At 39.2% G+C, this 27,573-nt stretch overlaps 1 protein-coding gene across 6 annotated transcripts in view; it reads left to right on the top strand.

The window, feature by feature from the left end:
* The window catches only part of cu (NADP/NADPH phosphatase nocturnin), a 59,871-nt gene that overhangs the window by 8,443 nt on the left and 23,855 nt on the right, over nucleotides 1-27,573 (top strand). The window contains exons 1-2 of one of the 6 annotated variants that reach the window (XM_019042846.2): nucleotides 677-829; nucleotides 13,307-13,597. In XM_019042846.2, coding sequence (XP_018898391.2) covers nucleotides 13,338-13,597 — 260 coding nt within the window. In that variant the 5' untranslated portion in view covers nucleotides 677-829; nucleotides 13,307-13,337. Of the gene's footprint in view, nucleotides 1-676; nucleotides 830-885; nucleotides 1,003-13,306; nucleotides 13,598-18,826; nucleotides 19,519-23,159; nucleotides 23,320-26,380; nucleotides 26,990-27,573 lie in introns of those variants that run through there. The other 5 variants (XM_072301737.1, XM_019042847.2, XM_072301738.1 and 2 more) reach the window with 5 other exon arrangements.

The following is a 27,573-nucleotide window of genomic DNA, read 5'->3' as shown; positions in this document are numbered from 1 at the left end:
GTATCGAAAGAAAATGTTAAGGTGCATTATGGTCCAGCAATTTCGTACTCTGACAATTTACGTTCTTTGAGCTGTAAATCTGGAAGCAACTTGACTTCGGTCTGGTACGAAATTGTTGGACATCATTTTCCGAACACTCCGTTTATGTATTGGAAATAATTTTCTGGATGCCTGAGTATCAATAACTCAATTATGATTTTCCAGCCGTTTCTCACGTGGATAATCACAAATAAAGTTTCGTCGCTCACAGATTATTGAAATGAATAGCGCAAGGCCTCGCAAGTCAATGTTCACGAGGCTAAAAATTGCCAAATACCGTTGTCAAATTTTGCTGACATAAGCTAGTTTAGTCGCAACGGTCAACGCGCTACTAAAAATGGAGCGCTTAAAGTGAATTTGAAATTTAAAGTAACCGCGTCTTAATCTTAAATACCAATCAGACATTTTTCTCATTCACCCTAGCATCATGTCGATAAAACATTTCAATTTCTTTGAATTACTAATTCTAAGGGTTGTATAAGAGGAAGCATTCAAGAAATTCGGAATGTCGCTTTTGACTTAAAAGAAAGTGAAGTGGCCCTGACAAAGCACGTGGTGCTGTTATCAGCCAGACTCCCTCCTCCCACCTATACCGCTCAAGCACTCTGATAACACTTTGTCAATAAATTAGATTTCAAGCTTTGACAAAGGATCTACTTCATTTTTCATGTCCATCTTCGAAAAGATGGACATACCTTAGTTAGTAATTTTTACACCACTATTTACCGTTATTAGTTACTGTACAGTTAATTTTAGTGATTAGTCCTAGTTTTACTTCAAATATTCAAAGGTAAGGCTGAAACTTACTGTTCATCATATCAGTAATTGAGGCTTTCCCAATTAAAAATCCATTAAGCCTAACATATAGCACGTTAAAAAATTGGTATAAACACCTCTAAGTAATAGTGCCTGCTGTTCACAACATTGGCTAAATATTTCTTTGTTTGTTTCCTGATTGATTCGGTATGTTTCAATCTATCTAATTCATGTCCTTGTTTTACTTGCTATTGATCAAGATATCACCGCGGGAGTTCGATTGCTCATGAATCCATCAAAGTGTTGCCATTGATTAGTGATGAATTCCGTGATGAGTTACGCGTAGCGATTTGTTTTTTTTTTTTATTTATGGAAGATGAAATCTACGTGAAAACAGCTCATTTAGTCGAAAAATACACAAAGTGCGAAGTGCAGTTAGCAAAATTGTAATTGTATCTACGTTGCGCGACACGACAAGACGCGGCGGGCTATGAAGATACAAAACGCCTTCAAATAGGGCTTGAACTACACGCAACACACAAACGCGTCAGGAGCGCAGCAGTATCGTTGGGAAGTGAAAATTATCCGTCGCGTCGCATGAACCTCAGAAGTTTTTTTACTGTGTGTGATCTTTTGATTTCATCTGTACTCTACCGTTATCAAATGAGCTTTCTAGAAATAATACAGCATATTGCAAATTTTTCCGGAGGTTGAAATTAAAAGAGAGAATACTTTGTAGAAAGCGGAAAATACTTTTTAACCGTACAATGATTTAAAAAGCATCATCTCAGTTCAAATTAAGGAATAATCTGATTTTACTCAGGAATCTAAATGTTTGCTTCAATTCACTAGAGGCTCTACTTTTGTTTTTCGCTCTTGAAAACTCCCTGGTGTCACTGACGATGAGTTTCTTTTCGTCGTAAGAGAACTCTGGTTCTTCGTATAGCAGGGATTTTGATTGTGAAAAAGAGAATTTTGGTGCAATAAGTATCCAGCCAATGTTTGTCTCAACAGGAGCATATACTGTAGGTCTGATTTAGAATATGTGCTGTTTCTTAATAATGAGAATGAGAAATACAAAGCATAATAATACGAGAAATACTTCATTTTGAATCAATAAAAAAAAAAAAAAAACTTTCATTATATATTTTCAGCAAATGAATACCGATTAGATTAAAATTAGTTTCTATTTTCTCATGAAGCAAGAAAGAAGCGTCCACTTGCTTCAAATATATTTTTTTAAGTAACTACAATTTTCTTGGAAGAAATATCCCATAAAAGCTTATTTTGATATACAAAATAAAATAACCGTTTCTTCACGTGTGTTTAGAACCACAAAATTTGTCTATTGAAAATAGCACAGACCGCGATAAATGGAGTGAAATGAACGAGCCCTCTTATCGTCTTCTGGGCATTTTTTGAACGTTAACATCTCACAACATTTGTGAGTCAGTGGTGACCTCAAGTTTACTGACCGGAGATAAATTGTGACCCTCAAATCCTTGGTTCGCAAGGAGTCAAAATCACCTCGTGTGTCAACGAGCATTCATTGTTTTTCGTTCACATCTGTCATAGCGTTTTACACTGATCAAGCGAGTAATTTTTTCAAATTTACTTCACTTTTGCGTATGAGGTGAAACAGAATCTCTCAAGTAAAAATTAGCAAACTAAACTTTGAGCTTAATCCCACTCTTCTCCGCATCCTGCTTTAAAGAGCACTTCAGTGCAATTACACATCAATGGCTAAGGGACAACACCACCAGACTGACAATTTTGACAAAAACGGTAAGTTAGAGTTTTTCACCCAACGTGCGTTAAATTTAGCATAAAGCTGAGAAATCTCGCTATCTTTTTGAGGGAAAATTGGACGTATTTCTACCAAACAGACCTATGTGGAGGTGAGAAATATGGGGTGTGCTCGTCGAAGCTGCACAAGAAGCAATGTAGAAGTGGGCGTGATTCCTTTTGTAGAATTAGAAAAGCGGGATATTACATTCCATCAAACAGACCTATGTGCCAACTGAATGCGGGAGTCATGAGCCGCGGGCATGGCAAGAGAGCGTTGTGGACAGGGCTCATGAGTTAAAGACTCCCTCCAACGATCTCCCCGTTGTGCCGGCGCTCGTTCGTTGCCGCTGACGTCACTGGCGCTTTATTATTCTCATTCACTCTTACACAAAGAGATCTAACGAGCACATTCCATGTTTCTCACTTGCACATAAGTCTGTTTGGTAGAAATACGTCCAATTGTGCTTGTGTGTGAGCTTTTTTCCTCTATAGTGAGATATCAGATTTATGCTGAATTTATTGCACGTTGGCTAACAAACTCCAACATACCGTTTTACGACCTGTGCGTCCACCACAATCAGTTTGTGTAATTTTCACGAAAATGTGTCAGTGGCTTTGCCGCATTCCACAGCATAAAATACGAAAGCTGATCCTTATAGTTTTTAAGCGTGCCTATAGGGCTCGCTTTTTGAAATCACTCGGATGTACTGTAGTACAGCACACCGATCGACCAATGCTTTTCAAGGGGCGGTCCGAATTTTTTTTCCGTCGGATCCGTTCTTCCGTTTTTGAACCGTTATAGTGTCAAGCCCTGAAGGTCATTCATCGAGAAACCGAATTATCCTGTTACTGGAAACCCTTGAGAACATTTTCCCGTGGAAACCGTCAGAGGCGGATCCAGCAATTTGGCAGCACCGGATTTCCTTCATTTAAACCTATGCTAAATAATCGATTCTTGTCGGGGCACCTGGCCCCTCCAAGAATCGATACATTTCCATAGGTTTAAATGGAGGAAGGGCAATGTTGCCAATTAGCTGGATCCGCCAATGGAAACCGTATTATTTTCTTTCATAGGTACGTCAAATAAGCTTTTCTGCGCTCGGAGGATTTAAATTAGAAGTTTAAATGCCGCCATAACTATTTAGCGAATCAGCGTCTTTTCAAAAGCGGTTAAACCCAAGTTGGCTGCATCTCCATAGTTACAACTGCAGCGAAGTGAGCAATCTCCAATTCGACCAATTGGAAGGCAGAGTTTTGGAGGTTAGGTTCCCTTGTTGATTCTCTGAGTGTAAGTTGCATTTTTTTTTTTTTTTTTTTTTTTTTTTTGGTGTCACGTTTTTTTTTTTTTTTTTATTTCCAGAAAAGATACCTTAAAGTCTCATTTTAATACAAATCAATCGAAGAAAAGAGAAAAGACAAAGTTTGACTCATTAAACAGAGTAAACTCCATACTCTGCTGCTGCAAACTGAGCAATCTCCAACATGACGCAACAAACTGAACAATTTCCAAACTTTAATTTGAAATTCTGAATGAACCAATTCAGTTAAATGATTTATGATGTTATTTTCTTTGTTCATCCAATATAATTATGTTACTTTCTTTATTCAATAAAACGTATTTTCAATAAAATGTATTTACATTCAACGGTATCAAATCAATAATTCCTCCCCAATTTGCAGAGAGTACTAATTTATACACATCTCGTTGAAATGGAAATAGTGCACACACTAGATTTCAGTTCTTCGGCACGCTTTTCCAACATATTCATGTTGGATGTTTCTTCTTGTTTTTTTTTTCAATTCCGCGTTAGAGCGCGCGATTACAACGCTGTAACATTTAAAAATATACACCGAAAAAAAGTGAAGTTGATTTAACATTCTAGACGTGAAGAAAGTGTGCGAGAACTTATAAAATGCTGAATTAACCGATATAGCAGTTAATTTAGCAGTGCCAAGATGTAAAACTAACTGCTGTGGCGGGTAATCCAGCATTTCGCAAGTTCTCGCACACTTTTTTTACATCTAGAATGTTAAATCAACTTCACTTTTTTTCGGTGATGCAAATCTAACCACAAAATTAGCGAAATTTCTTTCCACGTTCTTCAAAATCGACAGTTTACATTTGGGCGGTATCATTCTATAGACATCGATATGTTAGACACAACTCAAATGCTTCCCTTTCGCACACAGAAGTGTATGTAGGATCTAATGTCATAGCTTCCTCCAGATCAATTAACTACCACGTTCGGACGTATTTCTATCAAACGGAACTATGTGCATTATGCTGTGAGCCCTGTCATGCATGTATTCTTATGGGTCTCAGGGCTCATGTCTTAATGCACATAGTTCCGTTTGATAGAAATACGTCCATTTGTACCTTTGTCACGTTTCACGACCGTCTGCAGGCATTTATCATGAGGAGTCGAATACCTATGTAAATAAACTGTGCCAATTAAACATTGATAACTGTCTTTTACGTCGAGTATGAGATATCGGCGAGTAAATGGCTTCATGCTCTGGCTTCCAGGTACACACAATTACACAACTAACCACATAACATTAAGACCACCGTATTGCGTGTAATGGATACAGTTCCCTGTAAATGAGGATCATCTCATTCTGTTCCCGCGTAGTTCCAGCAAATCAAACTATCCACTATCTTCTATTGTACCTATATGGGGAGAGTATGAACGTGTCAAAAATTTGGAGGTTAGGTGATGGAGCTCTTAGACCCCAAAAGGGTAGACAATCTATGAATTCAAATTATCCAGAGTGATTTATAATCACAACAGTTGGGAAATTTCGTTGGCATTTTTGCGGAAGAATGCTTATTTATGAATTTTCTTGTCCATTTTCGTTTGATATTGGAGTCTAAAGGTTGACAGTGACATTCGTTCGTTTTCACAGGTTACCTGACCTTTTGGGCCCTAAGAGCTACATATTTCGAGTTGTCCATACTCTCCCTATATAGGTACTCCACTATGTTCTATTTCCTTTGCGAATTTTTTCGATCCATGCTGTTTGAACTGCAAAATTTAACGGATTAGCATCACCCACCTCTCCAATTAGGCAATATTCCATAGCAAAAATTCGCCTTTCCTCGGAAATTCAGCTCCAGTAGCGAGGCGTGAATGATCGATTATTATCGATATTTCCCCATTTGAAGCCATGGTAAAGAATCGATTATAAAGGTGGCCGCTGCGAACGACCTGTGTATCGATCTTTTTCCGTAGGTGTAAACGGCGGATCAATTGATATATCGCAAAGCACGCCACGCCACTGATTCACTCGATGATCATCTTGTCGTTTCTCTCATGAAAGAACGTAACTCCACTTGAATATTTCTAAATTCCCCTCTCAAATCGTATTTTTACCAGGAACATTTTTGGAATTTCCATTTGCAAATGGAGAATTTGCACGCAAATTTTTTATTGTCTTATCTGACATTGCCTAAGCAGCTGATTTTGCAGTATTTTTTCACACTTTTTTCTGCTACGGGAAATGGTATAAAAATAGATTCAAAAGTGAGGAAATTCACTACCTAGTGACGTCATGTGGAGCCATTTCCCATATGAATGCATGTATTTTAGCAGATTAGGTTATTTTTTCATATCTTTTCCAATAATTTAATTACATTTTGCAATAAGGAAGCACAATTGGACCACATTTTGCAAAAAGGAACCACTATTTCTGGCTCATTTTAGAAACAACGTATATGCCATTGGTTTCCCTGTGCAGAACGGTGGTTTTATGGAAGAGTCAGAAATAGTGGTTCCTTATTGCAAAATGTAATCCAATTTTTGGTCCATTTTAGAAACAACAAACATGCCATTAATTTCTTTATGCAGATATGTGCTTTTATGGGAGAACCCAAGATAGTGGTTCCTTTTTGCAAAACGTGATCCAATTGTTCCGTTAATGAACCAATGTATTCTCATGTTCAGCTCACTTAGTAGTATCAATTGCGACACGAAATTTGCCTCCAGGACTTTATGTCCACCTACCTTTCGTCCATTAAATAAATGTCCACCGCTATTAATGTCCACTAAACGTTAAGTCCAGTCTTTATTAAGTTTACATGATTTAATACCCAACCATGAATATGTCCAAAATTGTCCAAATTGTGGACATGTTATGTCAACATTTTTTTCTTCTCATTTAAATGATAGGAACCACCTCAAAAATAAATGCACACTACTACTACCTTCATTCTTAAAAACATTTCATGCATGAATCAAGTCATGAAAGAGAACAGACTCTAGGAGCAGATAAATACATATATTAATGTGTACACTGTACGGATATGATAAGATAAAAACCAAAGCGGGAGCCTAAGAAACGATCCAATGCCAAATTAAACATTTTTCAGTAACAGATGCAGTCAAAATTGAAAGTCCTCTTTAACTAGTTATTTCGTGCGCCTTCAATCTTGTAGGATACTGTGCAACATCTCTGAAATACTTGCTTAAAGCGTTGCGGCGCGGCAGGCAACCAGTGTGACACAGGCATAGGCGCCTACAAACCTAACGGGATACTTCCCGCGTTGCGCAATGCGTGAAGTATCTCATTAGGTTTGTAGGCGCCAGTGCGCGTTCTGCGCCGCTGACACGCCGCTCCGCTCTGTGTTCGGCTCTAATATTTAAATTCGCGGAGTCAGCGTTTTCAACTAATGATTTTGAAATGTTTGCACTCTCTGCATTGATTTTTCTCTTTTAAACTGACTTAAAATTGGACTTATTTGACTCAAGGAGGTCGATGTACAAATAAGTTAAAAACAAAAAATTGCGTGCTGTGGGCGTAAAAATTGTGGACGTAAAAAAAGTGGACATAAAATCCGTGTACCCTAAATTTATCCAATTTCAGACATCTGCAAATCCTCCATTGCACTCATTTTCCCCCCTGATCTCACGCCGTAATCAGATACACGTTCAACAAAATCTGCGTAGGTGAATCCTCTTCAAAATTGGACTATTTGAGTCACTTTCGCAACCTTGGAATAAATTTACGTTCCTTCGTCCACAAACGATGATCTATTGTGATTCTGTGTGAGGATGAAAAGTATGTATTTATCTACAAAACTGCTGGCAACAACGGACGTTTCAATTTGTTTGCCGGTCAGCTCGGAGCTGAAGTTCGAGTGCATGCTGTCGTGCTATGGAAAAACGGCGTATGATCAATCGGACGTTGTCAATTTTCACCCATTAAAATATTTATTTTTGACAGGAGTTATGAATATTTTTCCTCAAAATTTTCCGGGACGTTCGATTTGGCTGCGAATCGAACCCTTGGAAAAATTTGATTGGATAAATGCAACATTTTACCAGAGAATTCGCATCCTATTGGAGAGATTTGTCAATATTCGAATGTTCATACGGCGTTCTTCCTCGACAGAGCAGCATTATGATGATGATTGGTGGAAGTTCCGTCGTGTGTTTGATGATTTATGGTGTGTCTAGCACGCGCAGCGCACCACGTCTATCCTGGGTGAACGATCCAGCCTAGGCTAATTCCGTCAACTTGTCCGATCATGACCAAATTCAAGGTCTCCCATCGCATCATGCTCTTTTCACACTCCTCCTTGCATCTCTGCTTTATATTATTCCTCCTCTTCTCCTCGTGAGGACAAAATGTCGTTCCTCTGACGTAAGGGCGTATCTCGATTACCGCATGAGCTCCAGAAAGCATGGACTTCTATGTAAAATAGGGATCACGTGGAAATTGGGATACGCCCTTACATCAGAGGAACGACGAAGTCCTTTGCTCATTTCTGCCTTGCTGAGGAAAAACGCCGTATGAACCTTCAGATGTTGCCAAATATCTTTAGATAGAATCGAGTTTTCAAGAAAATACGTGAATATTTTTCCTCAGAATTTTCGGACGATTTTGCACTGAGTTTAATCGTAATTATCTGAAAATTTCAAGGGAAAATATGCATAACTTTCCTCAAAATTGCATGTTTTATCCGTGGAAATTTGGCAACTCTCGAATGTTCATACGGCGATTTTCCCTAGCACGGTAGATGAATTGTACCCCGGCCGTTAAGCAGAACGGAACCAAGCCACATCAGCTATTGCCAAATTTGATTGAGCAATTTACTTTTGTGCATGAAAACGGTTGTGCGGATTCTTGTACAAATTTTACGTTTTTTCGCGGTGCGAAGCAAATACCTTAAAAGTTCCAAATGAATCCGCACAACCGTTCTCTTGTAAAAAATTAAATTGGTTAGTTAAATTTGGCAATAGCTGATGTGGCTTGGTTCCTCTCTACTAAACGCGGTGTAACTATCGTTAGATTAAGACATGTTCATCCTAAATTCCAAGCATCTTCAAAAACAAATTTAAAAATTGTACACTCTGATACGTTACTTTCTCCCCGTCTAAAAAATAAATATGCACGGTATTATCCCCATAGTCATCATTTGTTGCTCTTTCTGGAGTAAGTGACAATGTGCACGGAGGCACACTTTTCAGTAGAATTGTGGGTCAAAACAAGCGATTTTGAGTAGATGAAAAAGGGCACTCCATAATGTTCCAAAAAATAAGCCACCAGCGCAGCGTTTCGTTTTTCAAGTTACTCGTGAATCATCATTTACCAAAAAATAACGTGTAACTCCGAATTTCACTTTTGCCTTCTCACGCGATTACACTGCCTTGATGATCAGTGCGGGATTTTTAAAATGTGTTGTTTCCATCGGAATCAATAATATTACAGTGTGTTTTTGTGTGGACAGAGCTGCATAGTATTTTCGCCGAGACTTTGTCCAATTTCCACGCAGACCTAGACAATGTGTAACTGTAACCCGAGATAAAGCTGAATGAGAAGAGCGCAAAATCCATTCTTATTCAAATGATGCTCTTGAAAAAACGCTGACGCTGAGGACAACCTCTACCGCGATAGAGCAGAAAGTCGTAACATCGTTCCAACTTTACCAAAATTATTTTGATAAAGAACAATTTTCCGGACAAATTGTGAAAATTTTTCTCTCTATATTTTTAAAATCCCTCTTTTGCAGGTTACTCTAGTGCAGTCAAAACTTTTGAGGAGAAACATTCATACATTCCAGCACAAGTAGTTATTTTATCGCAGGAAATTTGGTGGCATGTGGATGCTCATGGTGCGTTTTTCTTTATCGGAGCAGAGTGACATGGGATGCGAGTTTTCCTTGACTCTCTTCACCTCCTTCACTCTAGGCTTTCCACAAAAGAATCGGTGGAACTCGAAACCGCGAACATCAATTATCGGACGAGCTCCAAGTTGGAGGGATTTTTATGAAGCTCGAGGTCTTTGAAAAAATTGACTTCTTGCGTTTTAACATCGATCGTCTTAAAAAGCTTGCAGTTATTCTATCCGGTTTGCAATTTTCGTCTCGCTTTTGTTGACAGAGAACTACGCAATCCTCCTCGCGGGTAAAGATATTCAAACAAACAAATCACGGTTACTGCGCACAATGTTGAGTGGATGTAGCGGTATGTCGGGCCTACCGCGTAAATCTTAAGGCGAAGACGAGTTACTATTTTTCCTAATTAAGTAGGAAGAGTACTTTATTCAAACCTAGTTTGGCAGAAACGCACTTAATCGCATTTTGAGAGAATAAAAAAAAAAAAAAAAAAAAAAAAAAAAAAAAAAAAAAAAAAATTTGAAGGTACTTTTGAATTAACTGACAATGAGTATGAATATTCTCTTTAAAAACTTTAAATTGGAGGAAAATATTATGAACTTGAAAATAGTCGTTACACTTCGTCCTTAACATCGACTCCGATAAGTGAATTTGGGAAGAATGGACTGGCGGCGGGAGGGGGGGAGGAGGGATTTCCTTCGAAAGAAGAGTTAATAAGGATCTTTTCCCGGAAAATGTTTTGAAATTATAGTAACTTGGAACGCAATTGCCGGAGACTAACACCATTTAAAAAGAAAAAAATCTCCGAAAACTTTGGTAGGCCGCCCCTTTCACATCATACAAATGCACCCCTGAATATCAGGAAATTGATGCTTTGGTCACTGACCCCAGGATTACGGTCACTGGACCCGGAAATCAGGCAGTACGTCTACATGACCTGCATAGCGCGGTGGTGCTCAGACCCGGTAAGTCAAAACAGTAGAAAACTGGTAATTCGTCATGATGACAGCTGAATTTTCAAAAGCCGGCATTAATTCTTTCAGAAAAGAGTCATGCGCACCGAGACAGCCTGACGCCAGTAATTCTGCCAAGCTAAGGAAAACACCCCACGAACATTCTAGAGTTGTCAAATATCCTCCGATAATGAAGAGTCTCATGAATATTTTCTCCTGGAATATTCAGATAATTTAAATCTGGCTACGAGGAAAATTCTCTGAAAAGTCCGAAGAAAAATATTCCTAAAAGTAAAATATTTATTTAACGGAAATTCGGCAACGTTTAGGGGCTCATACGACGCTCTTCCACGGACACGGTATGTGCGATTCGTAATGATATTCGCACGTCTCACTACCGGGGTTTTACGGGTGAAATTAAAAATATGAAATATTGAATTATCCGTGACATATTTCATGAAATTTCACAAATTGGAGACAAATAAGAAAAATATCAAACTTATTTTCAGGGGCTGGGTATACAACACGCACTAAAAAACCCCAAAAGCATGAACCAGTCGCATTTCATCCGATTTTGCATTTAATTTCGAAAAATATTTTCCATATTTTTTTGAATTTTCATGAAATAGACCGCGTTGCGCAGAAAGGAACCAAGCCACATCAGCTATTGCCAAATTTAATTAGGCAATTCAATTGTTTACATGAAAACGGTTGTGCGGATTTTTGTGCAAATTTCAGTGAATTTTCTGCCCAGTACGAAGCAAATTCCCTAAAATTTTCAAAGGGACCCGCACAAAAGTTCTCCTGGAAAAAATTAAATTGCCCAGTTAAATTTGACAATAGCTGATGTGGCTTGGTTCCTTTCTGCTCAACGCAGATTTTATTTTTCATGAAAAATTGCAACCCTGCTCACTAGGGATCCGATTCACCAGAGGCGGGGGGGGGGGGGGCAAGGGGTCACGTGAAGGGGGACGGGGGGCCGGGGTTGACGAGATCGCGAGGGGGCGTATCGCGAGGGATTCCTTCCGCGTGAGAGGCCAATCCGAATAGAGCAGGGACCTTCCGTCCCAAGGTCAGAACGCCGACAAACACGCTTGAGAAGCTGAGGATCGCGCCGCAAAATCCGCATCACTTCGGATCCGATCCTACCGCGCGATGCTTTAATTTATTAATTTATTGCCTTTTTATTATTATTTATTTATTTATTATTTATTTATTAGTGTATTTTAGTAATTTATTCATAAGTTATTTGCAACTAGTTTGTTTGATGCTGGGGACGACGAACTTTCGCCCACGTGTTCTTGTTGGTGCAACGAATACCGGTGCGTTACCTCCAAGGTTCCGTATATTCCGTAATAGTTTCCGTATATGTTTCCGCATGCAGTTTCGGTGTATGTCTCCGAATATTTTGTTGAATTCCCTTACTTTTCTCTGCCTCGGCTGTGAATTCTTTGGTTACGTCCTCGTTCGCCAGGACACGGTTCCTGGAAAATCATGGAGTAACGATTTCAACGAGACTAAAATTGTGCGGTGATAACTCAGTCAGAAAACAATTTTTTTTTTACATTCCTATTAAGGTCAAGTGAGTGCAGTCATCATGTGTTTCGTTTTAGTGACCTATGAAGACGCTTGTTTGCAATTTGGACGATTTGATTTATATGTTAGTTCCTCAACGGTAGTTTAAAATATGATACACGTCTCTTCCTTAAAATCATATTATCTTGAAGTATGTGAGATTTTTGCCGCGAATACATGGATACACATGTTGATTGCAGTTCTCAAAATGCATTAAGGATTCGTCGAACTTTAACCGACTTCACTGATTTTTCATCGGACTTTGCCAAACTTCGTCATACTTAACTAAATTTTAAACAACCCTCTCTGAACCCTCTTTTTTTATCAAATATTGCAAGAAAGATCAATTTAATGTAATATGTGTCAAACTTGGTCAAATTTGACGGAAATTGTGCAATTTTTTGTAAAGCATTAGGAAAATGTGCCGAGTCTACAATACCGAGACATCTGCAGAATCTTAATCGTCTTTCCCACTGTGTAGACTAATTTCAGTTGCCACCTCAGGGGCTCTTAAGGGTGACTTTATCTAACATGTTAACTTTGGACGCATTCTTTTGAGGCCGGCATAAAGATGTAAAATTTTACGAAACTTAATTAAATGAAATTTCAAAAAAAAAATCGTAAAATTTTATGAAAGTTTTTAAAACTTCCGCGAAGAACTCAATATGCGATTAAAACAGTAACATTTTAATTTGAAATATTTTTTTAAAAAAATATCATAAGTCAAATTTTACAGTTTTTTTTTTTTTTGACGAGTTCTCAGACAGTTGTCGCAGGTTGCATACGCAGCTTCTAAAACTCGTTGAAATTGTATGGAAAATGAAATTTTACTCGTTAGGAAAATGATGATGATGATCCCGGCCACCATCATGTAGGGCTAAGGTTTTCATAGTTTTTTAAAATAAATCATTGTATTTCCGACTGAAAATGACTCAGTTTTGAGTCGAAACTTCTCGGTTTATATTAACTGTGTATTTTAGTCTTCTTTACCGTGTTTCTCCCTTGTTTTTCCACTGTTTGAGATCAACGATAAAATAAAGCTAGATTGCTCAATGCGGCTATTTTTTTATATGTGCAGGTTTTGAAACATCGTTAATCGCTCTTTAAAGATGGCGGCAGTTGAGCAAAGTCCAGCCGTGGTCCCGGTGAACCTGCTCAAGGAGGGACCCCCAGGTCCGCAGGAGATGCTGAGCCTGCCGAACCTGCTCAACATCCGGGAGTCGCTGGCCATCGCCGAGAGCCTGGCCAGCGCCAGTTTGATGACGTCACCGGCGGCCAAACGCAGGCTCCGCGCCCGCAAGATTGAGCTTGGATTGGGTGAGGAACCCGGCTACGAACCACCCCGACACCTCCTCCTCTATCTCGTCAGGTAAGCAACCCTACGCCAGTAACGTCGTGCTAAAAGCCTGGATACACGCTTAAATTTCCATCAATTTCCGATCAAATGGTGACTGGTGCGCACCATCTACCATCAATTTTTTGCGACCTGCAAAAATTTGATGGTAGATGATGGAACTGTGGGTCTCATCCGTCATCAGATTTCCACACAACCGTGCTTATTTCATGCTTATTTCAATCAACACGCTGTTTTAATTGCCATTTTTGTCATCATTTTGATCGGAAATTGACGGAAATTTGAGCGTGTATTCAGGCCTTAAGGTAAAACCCTGCACTGGAAAAAAAAAAAAAAAAAAAAAAAAAAAAAAAAAAAAAACACACACATCAGATCTGGAGTCCAGACTCTTCAAAACATTGACAAGAAAAAGTACTCTTGATTCAAGAACCAAGCCTCTCAATATTCAGCGGATTTCGTTTTGATTCAAGCAAAAATCCGATTGAATGAAGAGTATTTTTCTTGTCAATGTTTTCAAGAGTCTGGACTCTAGATCCAATGTGGTTTTTTTCCAGTGTGTATGAATATTTGGACGGAGTTTATCAGAAAGGAACCAACCCACATCTTCGAAAAAATTGAGTTAAAACTGCTTTTAAATTCATCTAGTGGTAAATATTTCCCTGTCTAAAGCTCAAAGTCGAGAAAAAATTAGTCTGTGTTAAGAGGGGTGGAAGTTTATTTTCTACATTGAGCCTTACGGAGAGAAAAAACGTCAAACCTCTTTTACTCAGTTTCGACTTTATGTGGGTTGGTTCCTTTCTGGTAAACTCGGTCCATTAGAAGGTTGTCAGACTTCTCGTGATAAAATATTTATTTTTCAAAAAAATCGTACGGGTATCTTCCCTTGAAATGTTCAAAAATTTAAAATTAATTTGCGGTTACAATCCTCAGAAAAAAATGGAAGAATATTGTTCAAAAATTTCCCTAGAAAGCTGTATTTTACTGAGAGAAATTTGGCAATGTCTGATAACTCATACGCGTGCTCTTGCTTAGCACGGTGGAGTAGACCACGATGCCTTACCCGATCACCACAATTTGCAATGAATTGGAACTATACGGTAAAATTGGACCAAATTTTGCCAATTAGAAACTACAATTTCTGGCCCATTCATAGAAAGAATTCTGATTCCGGGAAAAAATGGGGAAGTGGGAAAGAATACACACTTCTTTGGGAAACTGATAGAGCTTACGTTGTTTTCAAACAAGCCGGAAATTGCAGATCTTAATTGCAAAATATAGTCCAATTGGCTTCTTCATTGTCTGCAAAATTCAAGCATAAAGTTCGAGATAAATATGGCGTATAATAGCCGAGAGTAAATCCCTTGGCTGTGGATATTGTCGTAAATGCAATATTTTGTGACTAAATGTGGAACAATAATTGGATTACATTTTGCAAAAAGGAACCAGAAGCATTGCAATTTTGCTAAGATTGCGCCACTTCTTTCGTCTTGGCAGAAAACCCTGATAATCTATGGCCAGTTTTTATTTGACTCGCTAAAAACTGTAAATTTAGGACAAAAATTATCATGGAAATTTCATATTTTTTCAGGATTTCAATAGTTGTATTGCAAAGGATGAAGTTGCACAATCTTCGCAACATTGCAATGCTCCTGGTTCCTTTTTGTAAAATACAATCCAATTAGGGAGAAAAACTCTTCCTCTAAAGCCTCGCAAATCGACAAAAACCTTGTTTTGTGGAAAGCTTAACGCATAAATCACACCGAACGTACAAAAAACTGCGAGATTTCCGACTGATGTCGCGAGAGCGTACGCCGTACAATAGTGATTACATCATAAACGAATCAATATTTACCCTCCATCCGGATTGTAGCAATCGGAAATTTCTTCGAATTTTAATGTACCGCGTATGCCACCGTTCAAGATGTAAAAACATTCAGCACAATCTTGCAACGCTGACCAACCTCAGTCAAACTGATCCGGAAAGAATGCAAGTCGAGTTCCATTCGAAATTTCCAGCGCCTCCCGACCGTTTACAGTATTCCTATTTCCGCAAAAGCTTCCGTTGCCACTTGCGTAAGAGAGATAACACAACGGAGGAATCGTTATGACCGAATCATGAGGGCGCTTCAACATGAACAAGCCGACAATTTCTGGGGACAGCCATTGCGCAATGTGTGAAGTATCCCTGTTAGGTTTGTAGGCGCCAGTGCGTCGCCGCGCAATGCGTGAAGTATCCCTCTTAGGTTTGTAGGCGCCAGTGCGTCGCCGCGCAATGCGTGAAGTATCCCTGTTAGGTTTGTAGGCGCCAATGCGTCGGCGCTCTGCTTTGTGTTCGGCTCTAATATTTAATCTCGTGGAGTCAGCGTTTTTGATATGTTTGCACACTCTGTATGGACTATTCTCATTTTAATTGATGAAAAAAAATTATGTTTTAAATGAAAATATAATGAGTGTTTTGCAAGTATTGAGGTAGTCTCGTATCAAACTTAATGATTTCCAAAGCTTACGAATTTCTACATAATTTCTTACAGTCTTTTATAGCCAATGGCGATAAAGTGCAAAGCCCGGCGATAGGAACTATAGCCCGACTGTATAATTTTTAATAGCTTCGTATAGCTCGGCTATATGATTTGCTCCGCTTTCTACAGCCAGCTATATGGTTTTCAATAGCCTTCTTTAGTCGGCTATAAGAACTGCTGTGGTATTTTGAAACGCAGCTCCTATCGCCAATTTTTACCAGGGCAACCATGATGTAACAGCAAAGTGCTGTTATCTGGGCAAAATCATCAAGAAACACGAAAAATTGATTGATAAACTACACTGCCGTGCTAAGGAAGAACGCCGTATGAGCCTTCAGATCTTGCCAAGTTTCCACCGATAAAAACCGAATTTACTGCAGGGACAATTGCGAATACTAAGTTCCAAATTTTCAGACGATTTTGTACGAAATTTAATCTAAAATATCTGAATTTTTTAAGGGAAAATACGCATGAATGTTGTCAAACATACGTGTTTTATCAAGGGTAATTTGGCAATTTTCGAGGGTTCATAAGGCGTTCTTCCTTAGCATGGCAGTACAGGAGACACCAACGTACTTAATGCACAGTGTATTCAGCGTAATATTTCTCTATTTTTCTCGTTTTTTTTTCTTTCTCTCGGTGCAACGTTTTTTCGAGAAATTATCAGTTCATATCGCTGCATCGATTAAACAGTTCTCCAATGTGTGGGTGGGGGTGGAGGAGGAGGGGGGGGGAGAAGGTCGCCAGCCGCCGCACCGGTGCTTAATCTCGGCGTAAATATTTAAATTCATCAGCCATTAATGTTTTCTTCTGCTATATGCCAATGACCCAATGGAATGATCATTAATCGTTGAGTGCTGAGCGTTTAAGTCGCTCAATTTATTCTAATTTATGATTATCGCTCGAAAGCTCGCGCACATTATTTGCATTGAAGCCCGCCGCTCGGCGGCGATGCCGTCCTGCCCGAAAATCATTCAATTTTCCATAATAATCAATACAAAACCAGCCAATTTCACGACGAGAATGTCAACATAGCCTCAGCACAACGCTGCCATGCTTTGTTCTTGATTTTTAATCAAGTACAAAGCATAAATAAATTAATAAAGTATGATAAATGTTTAAGTTGCGGATTTGGACAAGTCCAACTGGATCAGAAGTTACCTGATTTCATATAACGTTGCATTTGGTTTATGATAAAGTAAACAATACTCTAGTTTGAAAACTGATGACAAATTTTTACTTTTCTAAGAGATATTTTTAGAAATTTTCAAATGGTTAAGTGTTTTTGTGTCAGTCAAAAATGGTAAAGAATGTAAGAGAAAATTAGGCAACAAGAGATGCAGTTTGGTTCATTCTGATAAATCCATCAATATCGTACCTGAAAATGGTGACAGCGTGAAGCAACCGCAAGTTAAGGCAAAGTAAAGTTTTTTTTTTTCTTTTTTTTTCCCTGTTAACGGCAATTTTTTACTGAAATCCCATGTATACCGTTAATGTATTCCTCGCTGATTCCTCGCTTTATGACTCCACTTCCATTGAATTCAAAGTGAGGTTATGTCAATGGCCGTCCATAATGCCGAGGAGCTGGAGGAATAGAGGGTGATAAGCCGAACCGGTCGTCTGGCTCAAATCGGTGCAGAGAACAATTTTTAAGAAAACTATGGTGGTTTTTTTCGTGACTTATAGAGAAGAAGGGAGGAGTACCGTACACCCAACCTAAAATAAAGATTAAGAGGGTTTTCAACTTGATCTAACATAAGGGAGGAATCAGTGAAACAAAACATTAAAATCTACAGTTCTACAAAATCAGCTCACGGTGTGAATTTTGGCAACTTGATCAAAATCTTGTTTTCTGCCGTAAACCCTCCTTTTGGCGAGTCCTATAATCACGGGACGTGCATTAGATGACGATAAATATAGTCATAGATGACTATAAATATGGTCATAGATGACTATAAATATGCCCATTTCGAATGACATTGAACGGAAATATTTGGATTTATGGCTGTGTACAGAGATCAGGGACTTGGCACGGATGGACACACACATTTTTTCAAGTATGTTTTTTTTATGTTTTACTCAAGGCATCTTAAAACACCTGGAATTCATAAAATTTCAAATTTTAAAAAGAAAAAAAAATTGTTTACGATGACAATACTTTTTCTACCAGCAAGAGGATTTGGAAAGTGAAAAACCTGACGTCATTTTACGGAAAGCCCCTTACGTCAAACGATTGATTAGCGCGAGACATGCAGACGAACACGATACCCCCTCCATTCCTACCCGAATAGATGAGGAAAAGACACTCGGAGGCAAGTGGGAGTAAAGTGTCGAGAGAAAGGAATGAATAACAGCAATAAAATATGAAATTGGAAGAGGAGGGTGGGGAAGGGGCAGGGGAGGCATCATTCCCATGCTAATTTTGACGTAAGTGCGATTTGAAATCTGAAACAAGGTTAATTTGTCGGAGGCTAGTAGACACACGCTGTTTTTCTGTTTACTACAAAAAAACAGTTAGTGTGGCAATACGCGCGCCGAAGTGTGAGTGCCGGTGGCGCGACTCGTTTAGCGATGAATCGATTGATTCGACATTAAAACCACGGAAAAGAATCGATTTTCATGATGTTCTTTTACAATCGATTTTTCACCAGAGGTTCAAATGGGAAAAAATCGATAGCTTGGATTCATGTTTCGCCAACGGTGAGTGCTTTTTATGTCGGTGTGTTATCGTATAAAAGCTAAAAGACGTCAGGATTTCGAACAGGTTATTTAATTGGACGGATAGTTTTCGGAGCTGGAAGTTCGGCGAAAATTATACCGGATTAAAATAGCAGAATTTGACATTTTCTCACTTCGTTCGGACCGAAAAACTCTCTGTGTTTGCAAATAATAATTCACTCCGTTAAGACGCCACGACACTTCGCTCTTCGTGACCGACATATTTACTTTGAGCCAGTTTCGCGCGATTCGCAGTGTTTGCAGTCAGCATCCGAGAACATACTTAAATTATTTCTCCGTGACTTTACTAATTTAACGATTCGTCTGCCGGATTCTTTTTTTCTCTTTTCGCGTATTAGCGGTGTGGTTCCGAAAATCAAATAATTAATGCATTTTTGGTTTATCAACGTGCTGTAATTACTTTTTTGCGTGGTTTTTGTCAGAAAACGGAGTAGATTGACAATATTTGACCCTTGAATTTTCAAGAGGTAGTCAGAAAGTTTTCGTTATCGACAGTTATACCCATCATTAGTGCGCGTTGGCTTTTCCGTTCAGTGTGTTGCAAGCGGTCATTTAAAAGAAAAACCGAATTATTTGCGAAAATCTGTCTTTTTCTCTCTCCGAATAACTATTTTTGGATTAGTTCAACATGACGATGCAATACCTATCCGTGGATGAAGAGGCTTACCGAAGAGTTCGGTTCGTATTGCATGTTTTCATCATATTTAATTTAATTTTTGGAATTTTTAGTGCAGCCTTTTTGAAATTCTACAAAGAGGTCTATCATAAGTACAAACTTTCAGTTCTTTTTCTGAACCCCCAAAAATTTAAGTTCGTTGGTTTAACACTCCGAAACAGCTACTTACATATGTATTCCATTTTGCAAAAATGAACCAAGAACATTCCAATATCGCAGAGATTGTGTATATGTTTTTACTTTGCCATTATAAAGTGATCATCTAAACAAGTTTTATTTTTACTCCAAATAAATTATAATTTCAATACTACCTTTGTAAATTTAAAGTTCATGAACGGTTTCAGGAATGTTATGGCAAAGAATGTAAATTGCACACTCTTAGCAACATTGTATTGTTCTTGGTTCCTTTTGCAAAATTCAGTTCATATATCTCTTAATTCCGCTCCAAAAATGTGTCCAAAAAACACTTCTATGAACCTTTTTTCTATATTTTGTAGAAATGCATGGAATAATAGACACCACGATCCATGACGATTGATTAAAGCCTGCTACTAATTGCATTTACCAAATGAAACCAGCGCGATTACAGCGTTTTCAAAATCGTAAATCTCTCCTTTCCTTTTAAAATGCCTACCTAATGTATGTACAATATTAAAGTTTACACAATTATTTAACTTTAAAATTACCAATTTTTTTGTTGGAGGCCAGAACCACTTGCTATTCTGTGAGATTTTCTTTTAAATTATCAAGAGGCGACATTTTTACAACACTGTAATCGCGCTAGGTTCCTGTTTGCTAAATGCGATCCAACTATTCAAGCATTTGTGTCGTGGAATTACGTAGTCAATGTTTTGAAGATGCGGTCCTTACTCGCGTGTTTGAGGATGAATAAGATCATAGATGTTAGGTTATGGTATACCTCAGAGTACATGAAATGTTCCGCCTCCTGCATTTTTACACATCTTGAAATTTTTTCATAAAAATAAACATACATAATCAGAATGAAAACCAATGGTTTCCTCAACATTTCATATCGAGCAATCAGCTGATAAATCGTGGGAGCATAAAGAGAGTTTTAGCTTGAACGTTTAGCGCTGCTAACTGATGTAAAAGCGACTTTTGCTGACAACTATACAACGGTGAAAAATAGCGGCTACAAAGGCAGTTGTTGCCTGACCTTTAACTTTGATTAGCTCCTCCAACGCCACAGATTCTTGAGATTTTCGGCTATTAAATCATAAGAAACGATGCAGAATGATCTTGATGCAGTGACAGCCATGAGTCATTGAATCAATCGGCCTCTGGAAAGCCAAGAATGATGATCAATGATCATTTTCTCATAATCCATCACTTTAAATGGCAACCCGAGCCCTAAAAGTTCAGAAAAATTGCGTTTTAATCAAACCGTCAAGGGCGTTGCTTTTAACTCCAATCGCCAAGCGTGAAAACTAAAAGACTTGAGGAAAACGGATGAGAACAAAACGCCCAGAACTGTTATTATGCTTCGATTTCCCTAATGACGTTTTTATCGCCGGGACTAGATTTTTGCGTAAACTAGTGGACGATATTCTCACGTGAGATAGTCAAGTCCAAAGCCGGTTTGATAGCCACTAATTGATTGCTGTTGGATTGATCTGCTCTCCTTGACCGCAATTGTTATACTTCATTTTTTGAGAATAGGAGCGAAGAGAGGAGAATAGGGACTAAGACGGAAAAAAGTTTCTGCTTAAAGTGACGTCATCATGAAACGTGCGCTGGAAGTTCGAACTTTTCACGAGCCCTATGAAAAAGGTGGGGGATATGTGTAATGTGCTGACGTCAGTACGATGCATTTTCCGAAGATACCGTACTTTGTTTTTCACATTGAAGCACTGATGTCGGTCCCTTCGGAAAACATATTGATCACGAACGAAGGAAATATTTTATTTGCGATACTAAACTATTTATCACTTAAATTATTACATGGTGATTAAAGAGTATGAGACCACTTTCACCCTTCTCTCTTGGCATGGTTCATCTTAAAATGCAATTTTTTTTTTCTTTTCAAGGGTGAAAGTTGTAACAACTTAAGGGTACCATTTCGGCTGAATAAGTTAAGGGGGTGGGGGTGCAAGAGCTGTCGGGAGGAGACAAAGTTTGATTAGGGGATGAAACTTTAGACAATCCAGTTTTGCCTAACATTAGCCGTAACTTTCAACAAGTCGGTAACATTTGAAATACAATGGAAGAGTAGACTCCCCTATGGCCCTTCCCACCTCCCAGCTGAAACAACTTAGGGTTCTACCAAACCTAGAGTCCCTTTATACTGAGAGTCAAGACAATGCGAATCCATTTCTGATTGGTTAACCGGATTTTAGGCCTTCACAGTGTCACAAACGGGAATAAAGATTACATTTTCACCAATTGCAAAGATCATAATCTGGAATGGACCGAGGAATTTCGGGTTCGACAAGGAACAAACGGAATGAAATAAGGAACGGAGAAAGGAATTTGAGAATGAGCCGATCAAAGATTACGAAAAACGTTCAATTTGTGTAATCTTTATTCCCGTTTGTGACTCCATGAGGGGTGTTGTCTTGACTCTCAGTATAAAGGGACTCTAACCAAACCTAAAATGGATCGTTCTCTTCCCTATCACGGCAGAGTTCCCCGGCGCATCCGACGTTCCGACAGCATCAGTCTCGTTTGCACTGAAAGGGTTTCCTGCAAAGATGCGTCACGGAGGGTTCGGACGAGGCAGCGAAGAGCACCCGGGGGGGGGGGGGGGGGTGTGCCGGCGCGCGCGAGGCGCGACACGGCAAGCGCGCGGCCCGGCGCGCGTCAGCGCTGGCGGAGTATAAGTCATTTCAATTTAGGGCTATTGTTCGCGGTTATTTTCGTTTTTGCCGCACTTGGGCAAAATGACCCCTCTATTTTTCCGCCTGCCCCCGCGCCGCCCCCCGCCCGGGCCCCGGAGCGAGCCGGTAATTCTTCTCCCTTCCCGGCTCGGAGAGTGTCAAATCCTCGCTTCCTCGGGGAAATCCTCGGCGGCGACTCGGGTTTTGCGCCACCAACTGGCAAGCGGATCGCCATCGTTGCGTTCGACTCGGCCTGGATGCGGGAATCTGTCTCTGTTGCTCTGTTCAGTTGTTGCTGGATTTCGGGGTTTCCTCGCCGCCGCCGCGTAAGCCACGCTCTCGGCTAAATTCCGCCTGAAACTGCGCAGTTCGCCTCGGGATCTTGGGTCGTAAGCTCGTAACCCGGAGCCGTGGAATTCGACTTTTGAAGCTTCGAAAAGCCGGCTCCAAGTTTACTCGATCGCGAATCTTTTCAAGGGTGCGCGGCCCCCGCGAAGAGTTGCATCGACGTCTCGCGTCCTGTGGTGATTAGTGTACCTCAATGCCGATGGTAATACAATCAGTGACTTCAAAGACTCAATTATCCTTTCTCACAGACAAACATTTGTTCTGTTTGAAGCCTTTCGATAAACTTAAATCCGCATGAAATAAGTCAAATTCCTCCGGTTTCAAGATTTTGTTCGGAACCCCACGTTGAACCACGTTGAGGACCGTGGAAAACCGTGCGCCTCGCTAATTTTTAGTGCAATTGTTCGCGCATGCGCCTTTGCATCTCCCCCAGGGGCTAGGCATTCAGACAGAATACTATCATCTGTATCTATCGCTTATCGTCTTACCGTGTTTGTAATATCACTCAAGAGAAATTTTCACCATGTCCTCAGTGGACTTTTTCAAGCTGGGCAAAGTCGCCGCCGCTGTCGTGACACCTGTGAAAGATAGATTACTGAAGAAACTCGTTATACAACGGTGAGTTATACTCCGCGAATGTCAACATTTTACTCGCAAGAGTTTATTTTAGAGGTAAATCCACATATCGTCACCTTACGGCCAAAGTATGACAAGCTTCATGCGACGTTTAAAAATTTCCACCGCCATTTTATTTTTTCACTGAGAAATTGTTCAACGAGGCTGTCCGAAAATTCATACTTAATTTTCTATGCGCTGCCGATAAGATTCCGTGAAATTTTCTGACGGTTTCAACCAACAATTTCTCTATAAAAAAGGCAACGGAAATTTTGAAACGTCGCATGGCGCTTGTGATACTTTGGCTGGAAGGTAACGATATCCTACAGAAAACCATACACTAGGAAAAAGAGACTGATTCAAGCATTAATATTCATGGATTCGCAGTGAAGAACAAAATGTCCCTTGGAAGCAAGCAAATAAGCTTCAGAAAAACTGAAATCATGAGGAGGTCACTGGTATCAAGCAAAAATCTGCTCAATTCCAGCGATTTTTCCTTGATTCAATATGAAGTCCTCTTGAAAGCAAATTCAAGTCATTATTTTCTTCCATATTTGAGAACGAGCCTCAAAACACATCATAATACTTTTTCTCGCAAAGAGAGTTTGTGGCAACTTCAAAAGGAAGTTAAAATAAAAGTTCGTTGACTTTTCGTCACCGTTTACATTCAATGGTTTTAAGCATGAAAAGATTACACGATGGAAAAAAAGAAAATCCATTGGTCAGATTATACTTTTGAGCAATCAATAAAGTTATAGAGATCACTATTTACCCTTGTCGAAACACGTTTTGTCATAAGTAATAATTGAAATTAATTGTGAGCAAATCATTCTCCCGGGAAAAAGAATGACTGATGATGTAACAAGTGAAAGCACTATCTAGGAAACGCAACTTATTGTTACATACATTGTCATTATGTTTGAACAGGGCTCCTATATAATAAAATTCTGCGATAGACTCGATTGGGCTGTAATGTTGTCAATCTGAAAAGTTATCGATAGGCTTTTACGAAAGGAGGTAGGCGGAACTCGTTGACTCCGGACATTCGCATTTCATCGTTTTTCTAAACAATTTCAACCATTAAATGCAGGAAAGGTATATTTCGAGTAGCTATGTATACTTTGCATACTTTAGACAATAGAAACTTATTTTGGGTGGATATTTTTTGTCATTTTTATATGGAAATATTCTTAGAACGTGCCTCTGATATACTTTGTATGTTTTTCGGCACCACGGCTCCTTCATTCAAGGATTGCTCGAGGTAGATAACCCATGTCTAAGGATGTTGGGTTATGGCTAGAGACAACACGCAGCATGAATAATTGACCCACATTTTACAAGGGGCAACTATTTTTTTGGACTTACTTTAGAAACAAGATATGCACCTTAAATTGCCAGATAGTTGCTCTCATAGTTGAACTAGGTGTAAAGTTTGTAAAATATACTCCATTACGGGCAAAGAAAATGAGAGCGCCTTCAATTGCCTGCGTATGCAATACGGGCAGCCATCGAGTACGAATAGTTGTATTCAGGGGTTCGCTTTAATTTCACGTCCCGCAGATTCATAACTTTCTCTCAAGTGTTTTCCTCGCGGCAGCGAACCCCAATTGCACGTGTTTATACTAAAAGGAACTAGAGACGCGTGAGGAAGATGGGGTATACTCATTTGAGCTACATAAGTGCTTGTATGAAGAATGCAAATACATTGATTCCATTCCAAGCCCTCGACTGGAGTCTGGTTAATTTATATAACTGTTACGGAAAATGAAACTGGCGACCTCAAGGCGGGAAAACTCAACATGTGCTAAGGTCAAAGCTCAAACTTTCTCAATATTGAGCGATCCCAGTCTTCATTTCCACAATGAGCTAACTTTTATCTAAAACGAGCGCCGAGTCTCGGTCAAATTGGGTCAGTTTTTTCCGATTTACGCCCGAGTTAAAGTGGGTCGATCTCGAACTGTGGAGCTTGTTGGAGGCTCTTAGAACATTTTGATGACATTTTCAGCTAGCACGAAAGCAAATGAATGGTAGAAATCAAAACTTGGCAAGCACCATCAGAAGTTGCGCTGCTTTCTTTCTTATTTAGATTAAATCAAGCAATCTGAGTATAAAAAATTAGACAGAAATTAATTGAAAAAGAAATTAATTAATTAAAGAAATTCATTGGAATTAGAAAGGACTATTTCAGGCCAATTTTAGAAACAACACTTGTGCTATTAGTTTCTGTAAGTAAATGTATGTTTTATGGATTAGTCAAAAATAGTAGTCTCATGTCGCAAAGTACAACTCAACTGTTGTCTTGAAAATAAGGCCAAACTTTAGGGAAAATTTACCAATAAAAGTCAATAAAGAGCAAAGGTAAATATGATGTTTTTACCGCGTGATAAGTCGAGCACAATCTTAGCAACATCCAACGGTGCATACGAGGTTTTGAATTCTGCTTGAAAATTGCTTTCTCCATAGACGCCAACCTTAAAAGAGTTTCAAAATGATCTGCACATGAAAATGTTATTACATTTTTTAAAAATTCTTTTATGGGCCTAGTAAGACATAAAATGCACAGAAACAGAGAGATATTAGTTTTGAAGTTTAAAAAAAAGAAAAAAACCATGAGCCAAATTTGAAGTTCCTGGAGGAGCTATTGATGAAATTTCTTGGAAAATGAAATTTTAATTCTCAGCGAAACGAAGTCAATGCCGCAAAATTTCAAGCTCTTCCAAATTTCTTCCGAATTTTTCTTGTTCAGTTTTGTTGTTAGGCAATAAGTTTCTACGGATCTGGGTGTTCTTTTGAAATTTTAAAACCACCTAGTGCGACACACACAAAAAGAAAAAGAAAAAACCTCTGCCCTTCGGCTTTCTCTTGGCAGAACGGTAAACGCCTCACCGAAAATTACCCCATATTTTTTTAAAATGAAATATACACGAGGAAATATACGGTTTGGCAGCATCGGTGAGAGAAGCCGGCGCATGGCTCCAATGTTGTCGTCTCTCGGCCGCTCGCCGCCGGCGCCTCCCGCCCCCGCCTAGCGCACCTTTCACCTCAACGAAACGAGGCAGATCCGAGAAGTAGAGAAGGCAGTATCCATTCATTGGCTGTGCGCTCGAGTTTATGCCGACCAACGCAACGGTTCTCGCCGTTTTCACCGTGCTTCGAGCTTCGACGCGATGGCTTAGCGTGACAAAACGATCAAAGTTCGTGCTTGACCTACATGTTCGTCGCTCAAATCGCGAGAAAAGAATAAGAAAACCGGTCCGAACCGGGAGAAATTCCCGCGAAACAGTGATAGTGGTCGAAGAACCCGATAAGTAAACGGATATATATCGGCGCATCGGTCTTGACCATACTCAACACCTCACCATAGCGAAAAATCCTGATATTTCGTGTATGAACCGCGTGTTTTTTGGTTCCTTAAGTCGTTTGAGCTATTTTCAAAAGAAATGCATACTCAATAGTGATTTTAATGAAGAATTAAATAAGTGAATGAATGAATGTGTGTAGGTAGTGCCAAAAAATTGAAATTAATCACAAACATTCAGGATGATAGCATAGGGAAAACTATCCTAACTCATGAAACTCAGTAAAATTTCATAGGAAAGCAAGAGGTTACGATTTCATGACTGATGGCCATGAGGCATTACATTACGCGGTATGTGCGACGTTTGGCACAGAGGTAATTAAAGTTCCTTCAGTCATTCTTCTTTCATTCAAAGGGATTCTTCTTTCTCTCCCTTTTACTCTAGAACCCATCCCTATCCTTCCCCTCCAGCTAGTTCGAAGTTCTGTCCGGCAGCTAGAGGTGGGAGGGGGGAGGCATTAATATAGGTTTGAACTGCTTCAAAAGCGTAACGTCTTTTCACGTTTTTGTCCGACGTATGGAACAATAAATTGTCTCCTTTATCGTTTCAAAATAGTTTTTAAGCTCTTTTAGTTTCCACCCCATCTATAAAAAAACAGTCTCTGAAAATGTTATTCTCTTAGACATATTTTAACAATGTATCAAAGTGTAATGAACTAGTTAAGAGGAGGTACGAATTTAAGCATTCTGATACACGTTTCGTAACCATAGTCCTCCCAACCGTTTTTTTCTACGAAAATTCTCAAACCGGGCCTGCCAGGCCTGTATCCGAATTGCATTATTAATCTAATGTTTTGAAAAATGGATGGTCTGGAAGTAAATGCAGTAAAATATATCATATGACGGATGAAAAAACTTTAATTTAACAAAATTGTAACCAATGGAGAAGAATATTTTTT

The sequence above is a fragment of the Bemisia tabaci genome, chromosome 6 (genome assembly GCF_918797505.1).
Source record: "Bemisia tabaci chromosome 6, PGI_BMITA_v3".
NCBI classification, from domain to species: Eukaryota; Metazoa; Arthropoda; class Insecta; order Hemiptera; family Aleyrodidae; genus Bemisia; species Bemisia tabaci.
The sequence above is the reverse complement of the archived record's forward strand: the minus strand, read 5'-3'. Positions and strand labels throughout refer to the sequence as shown.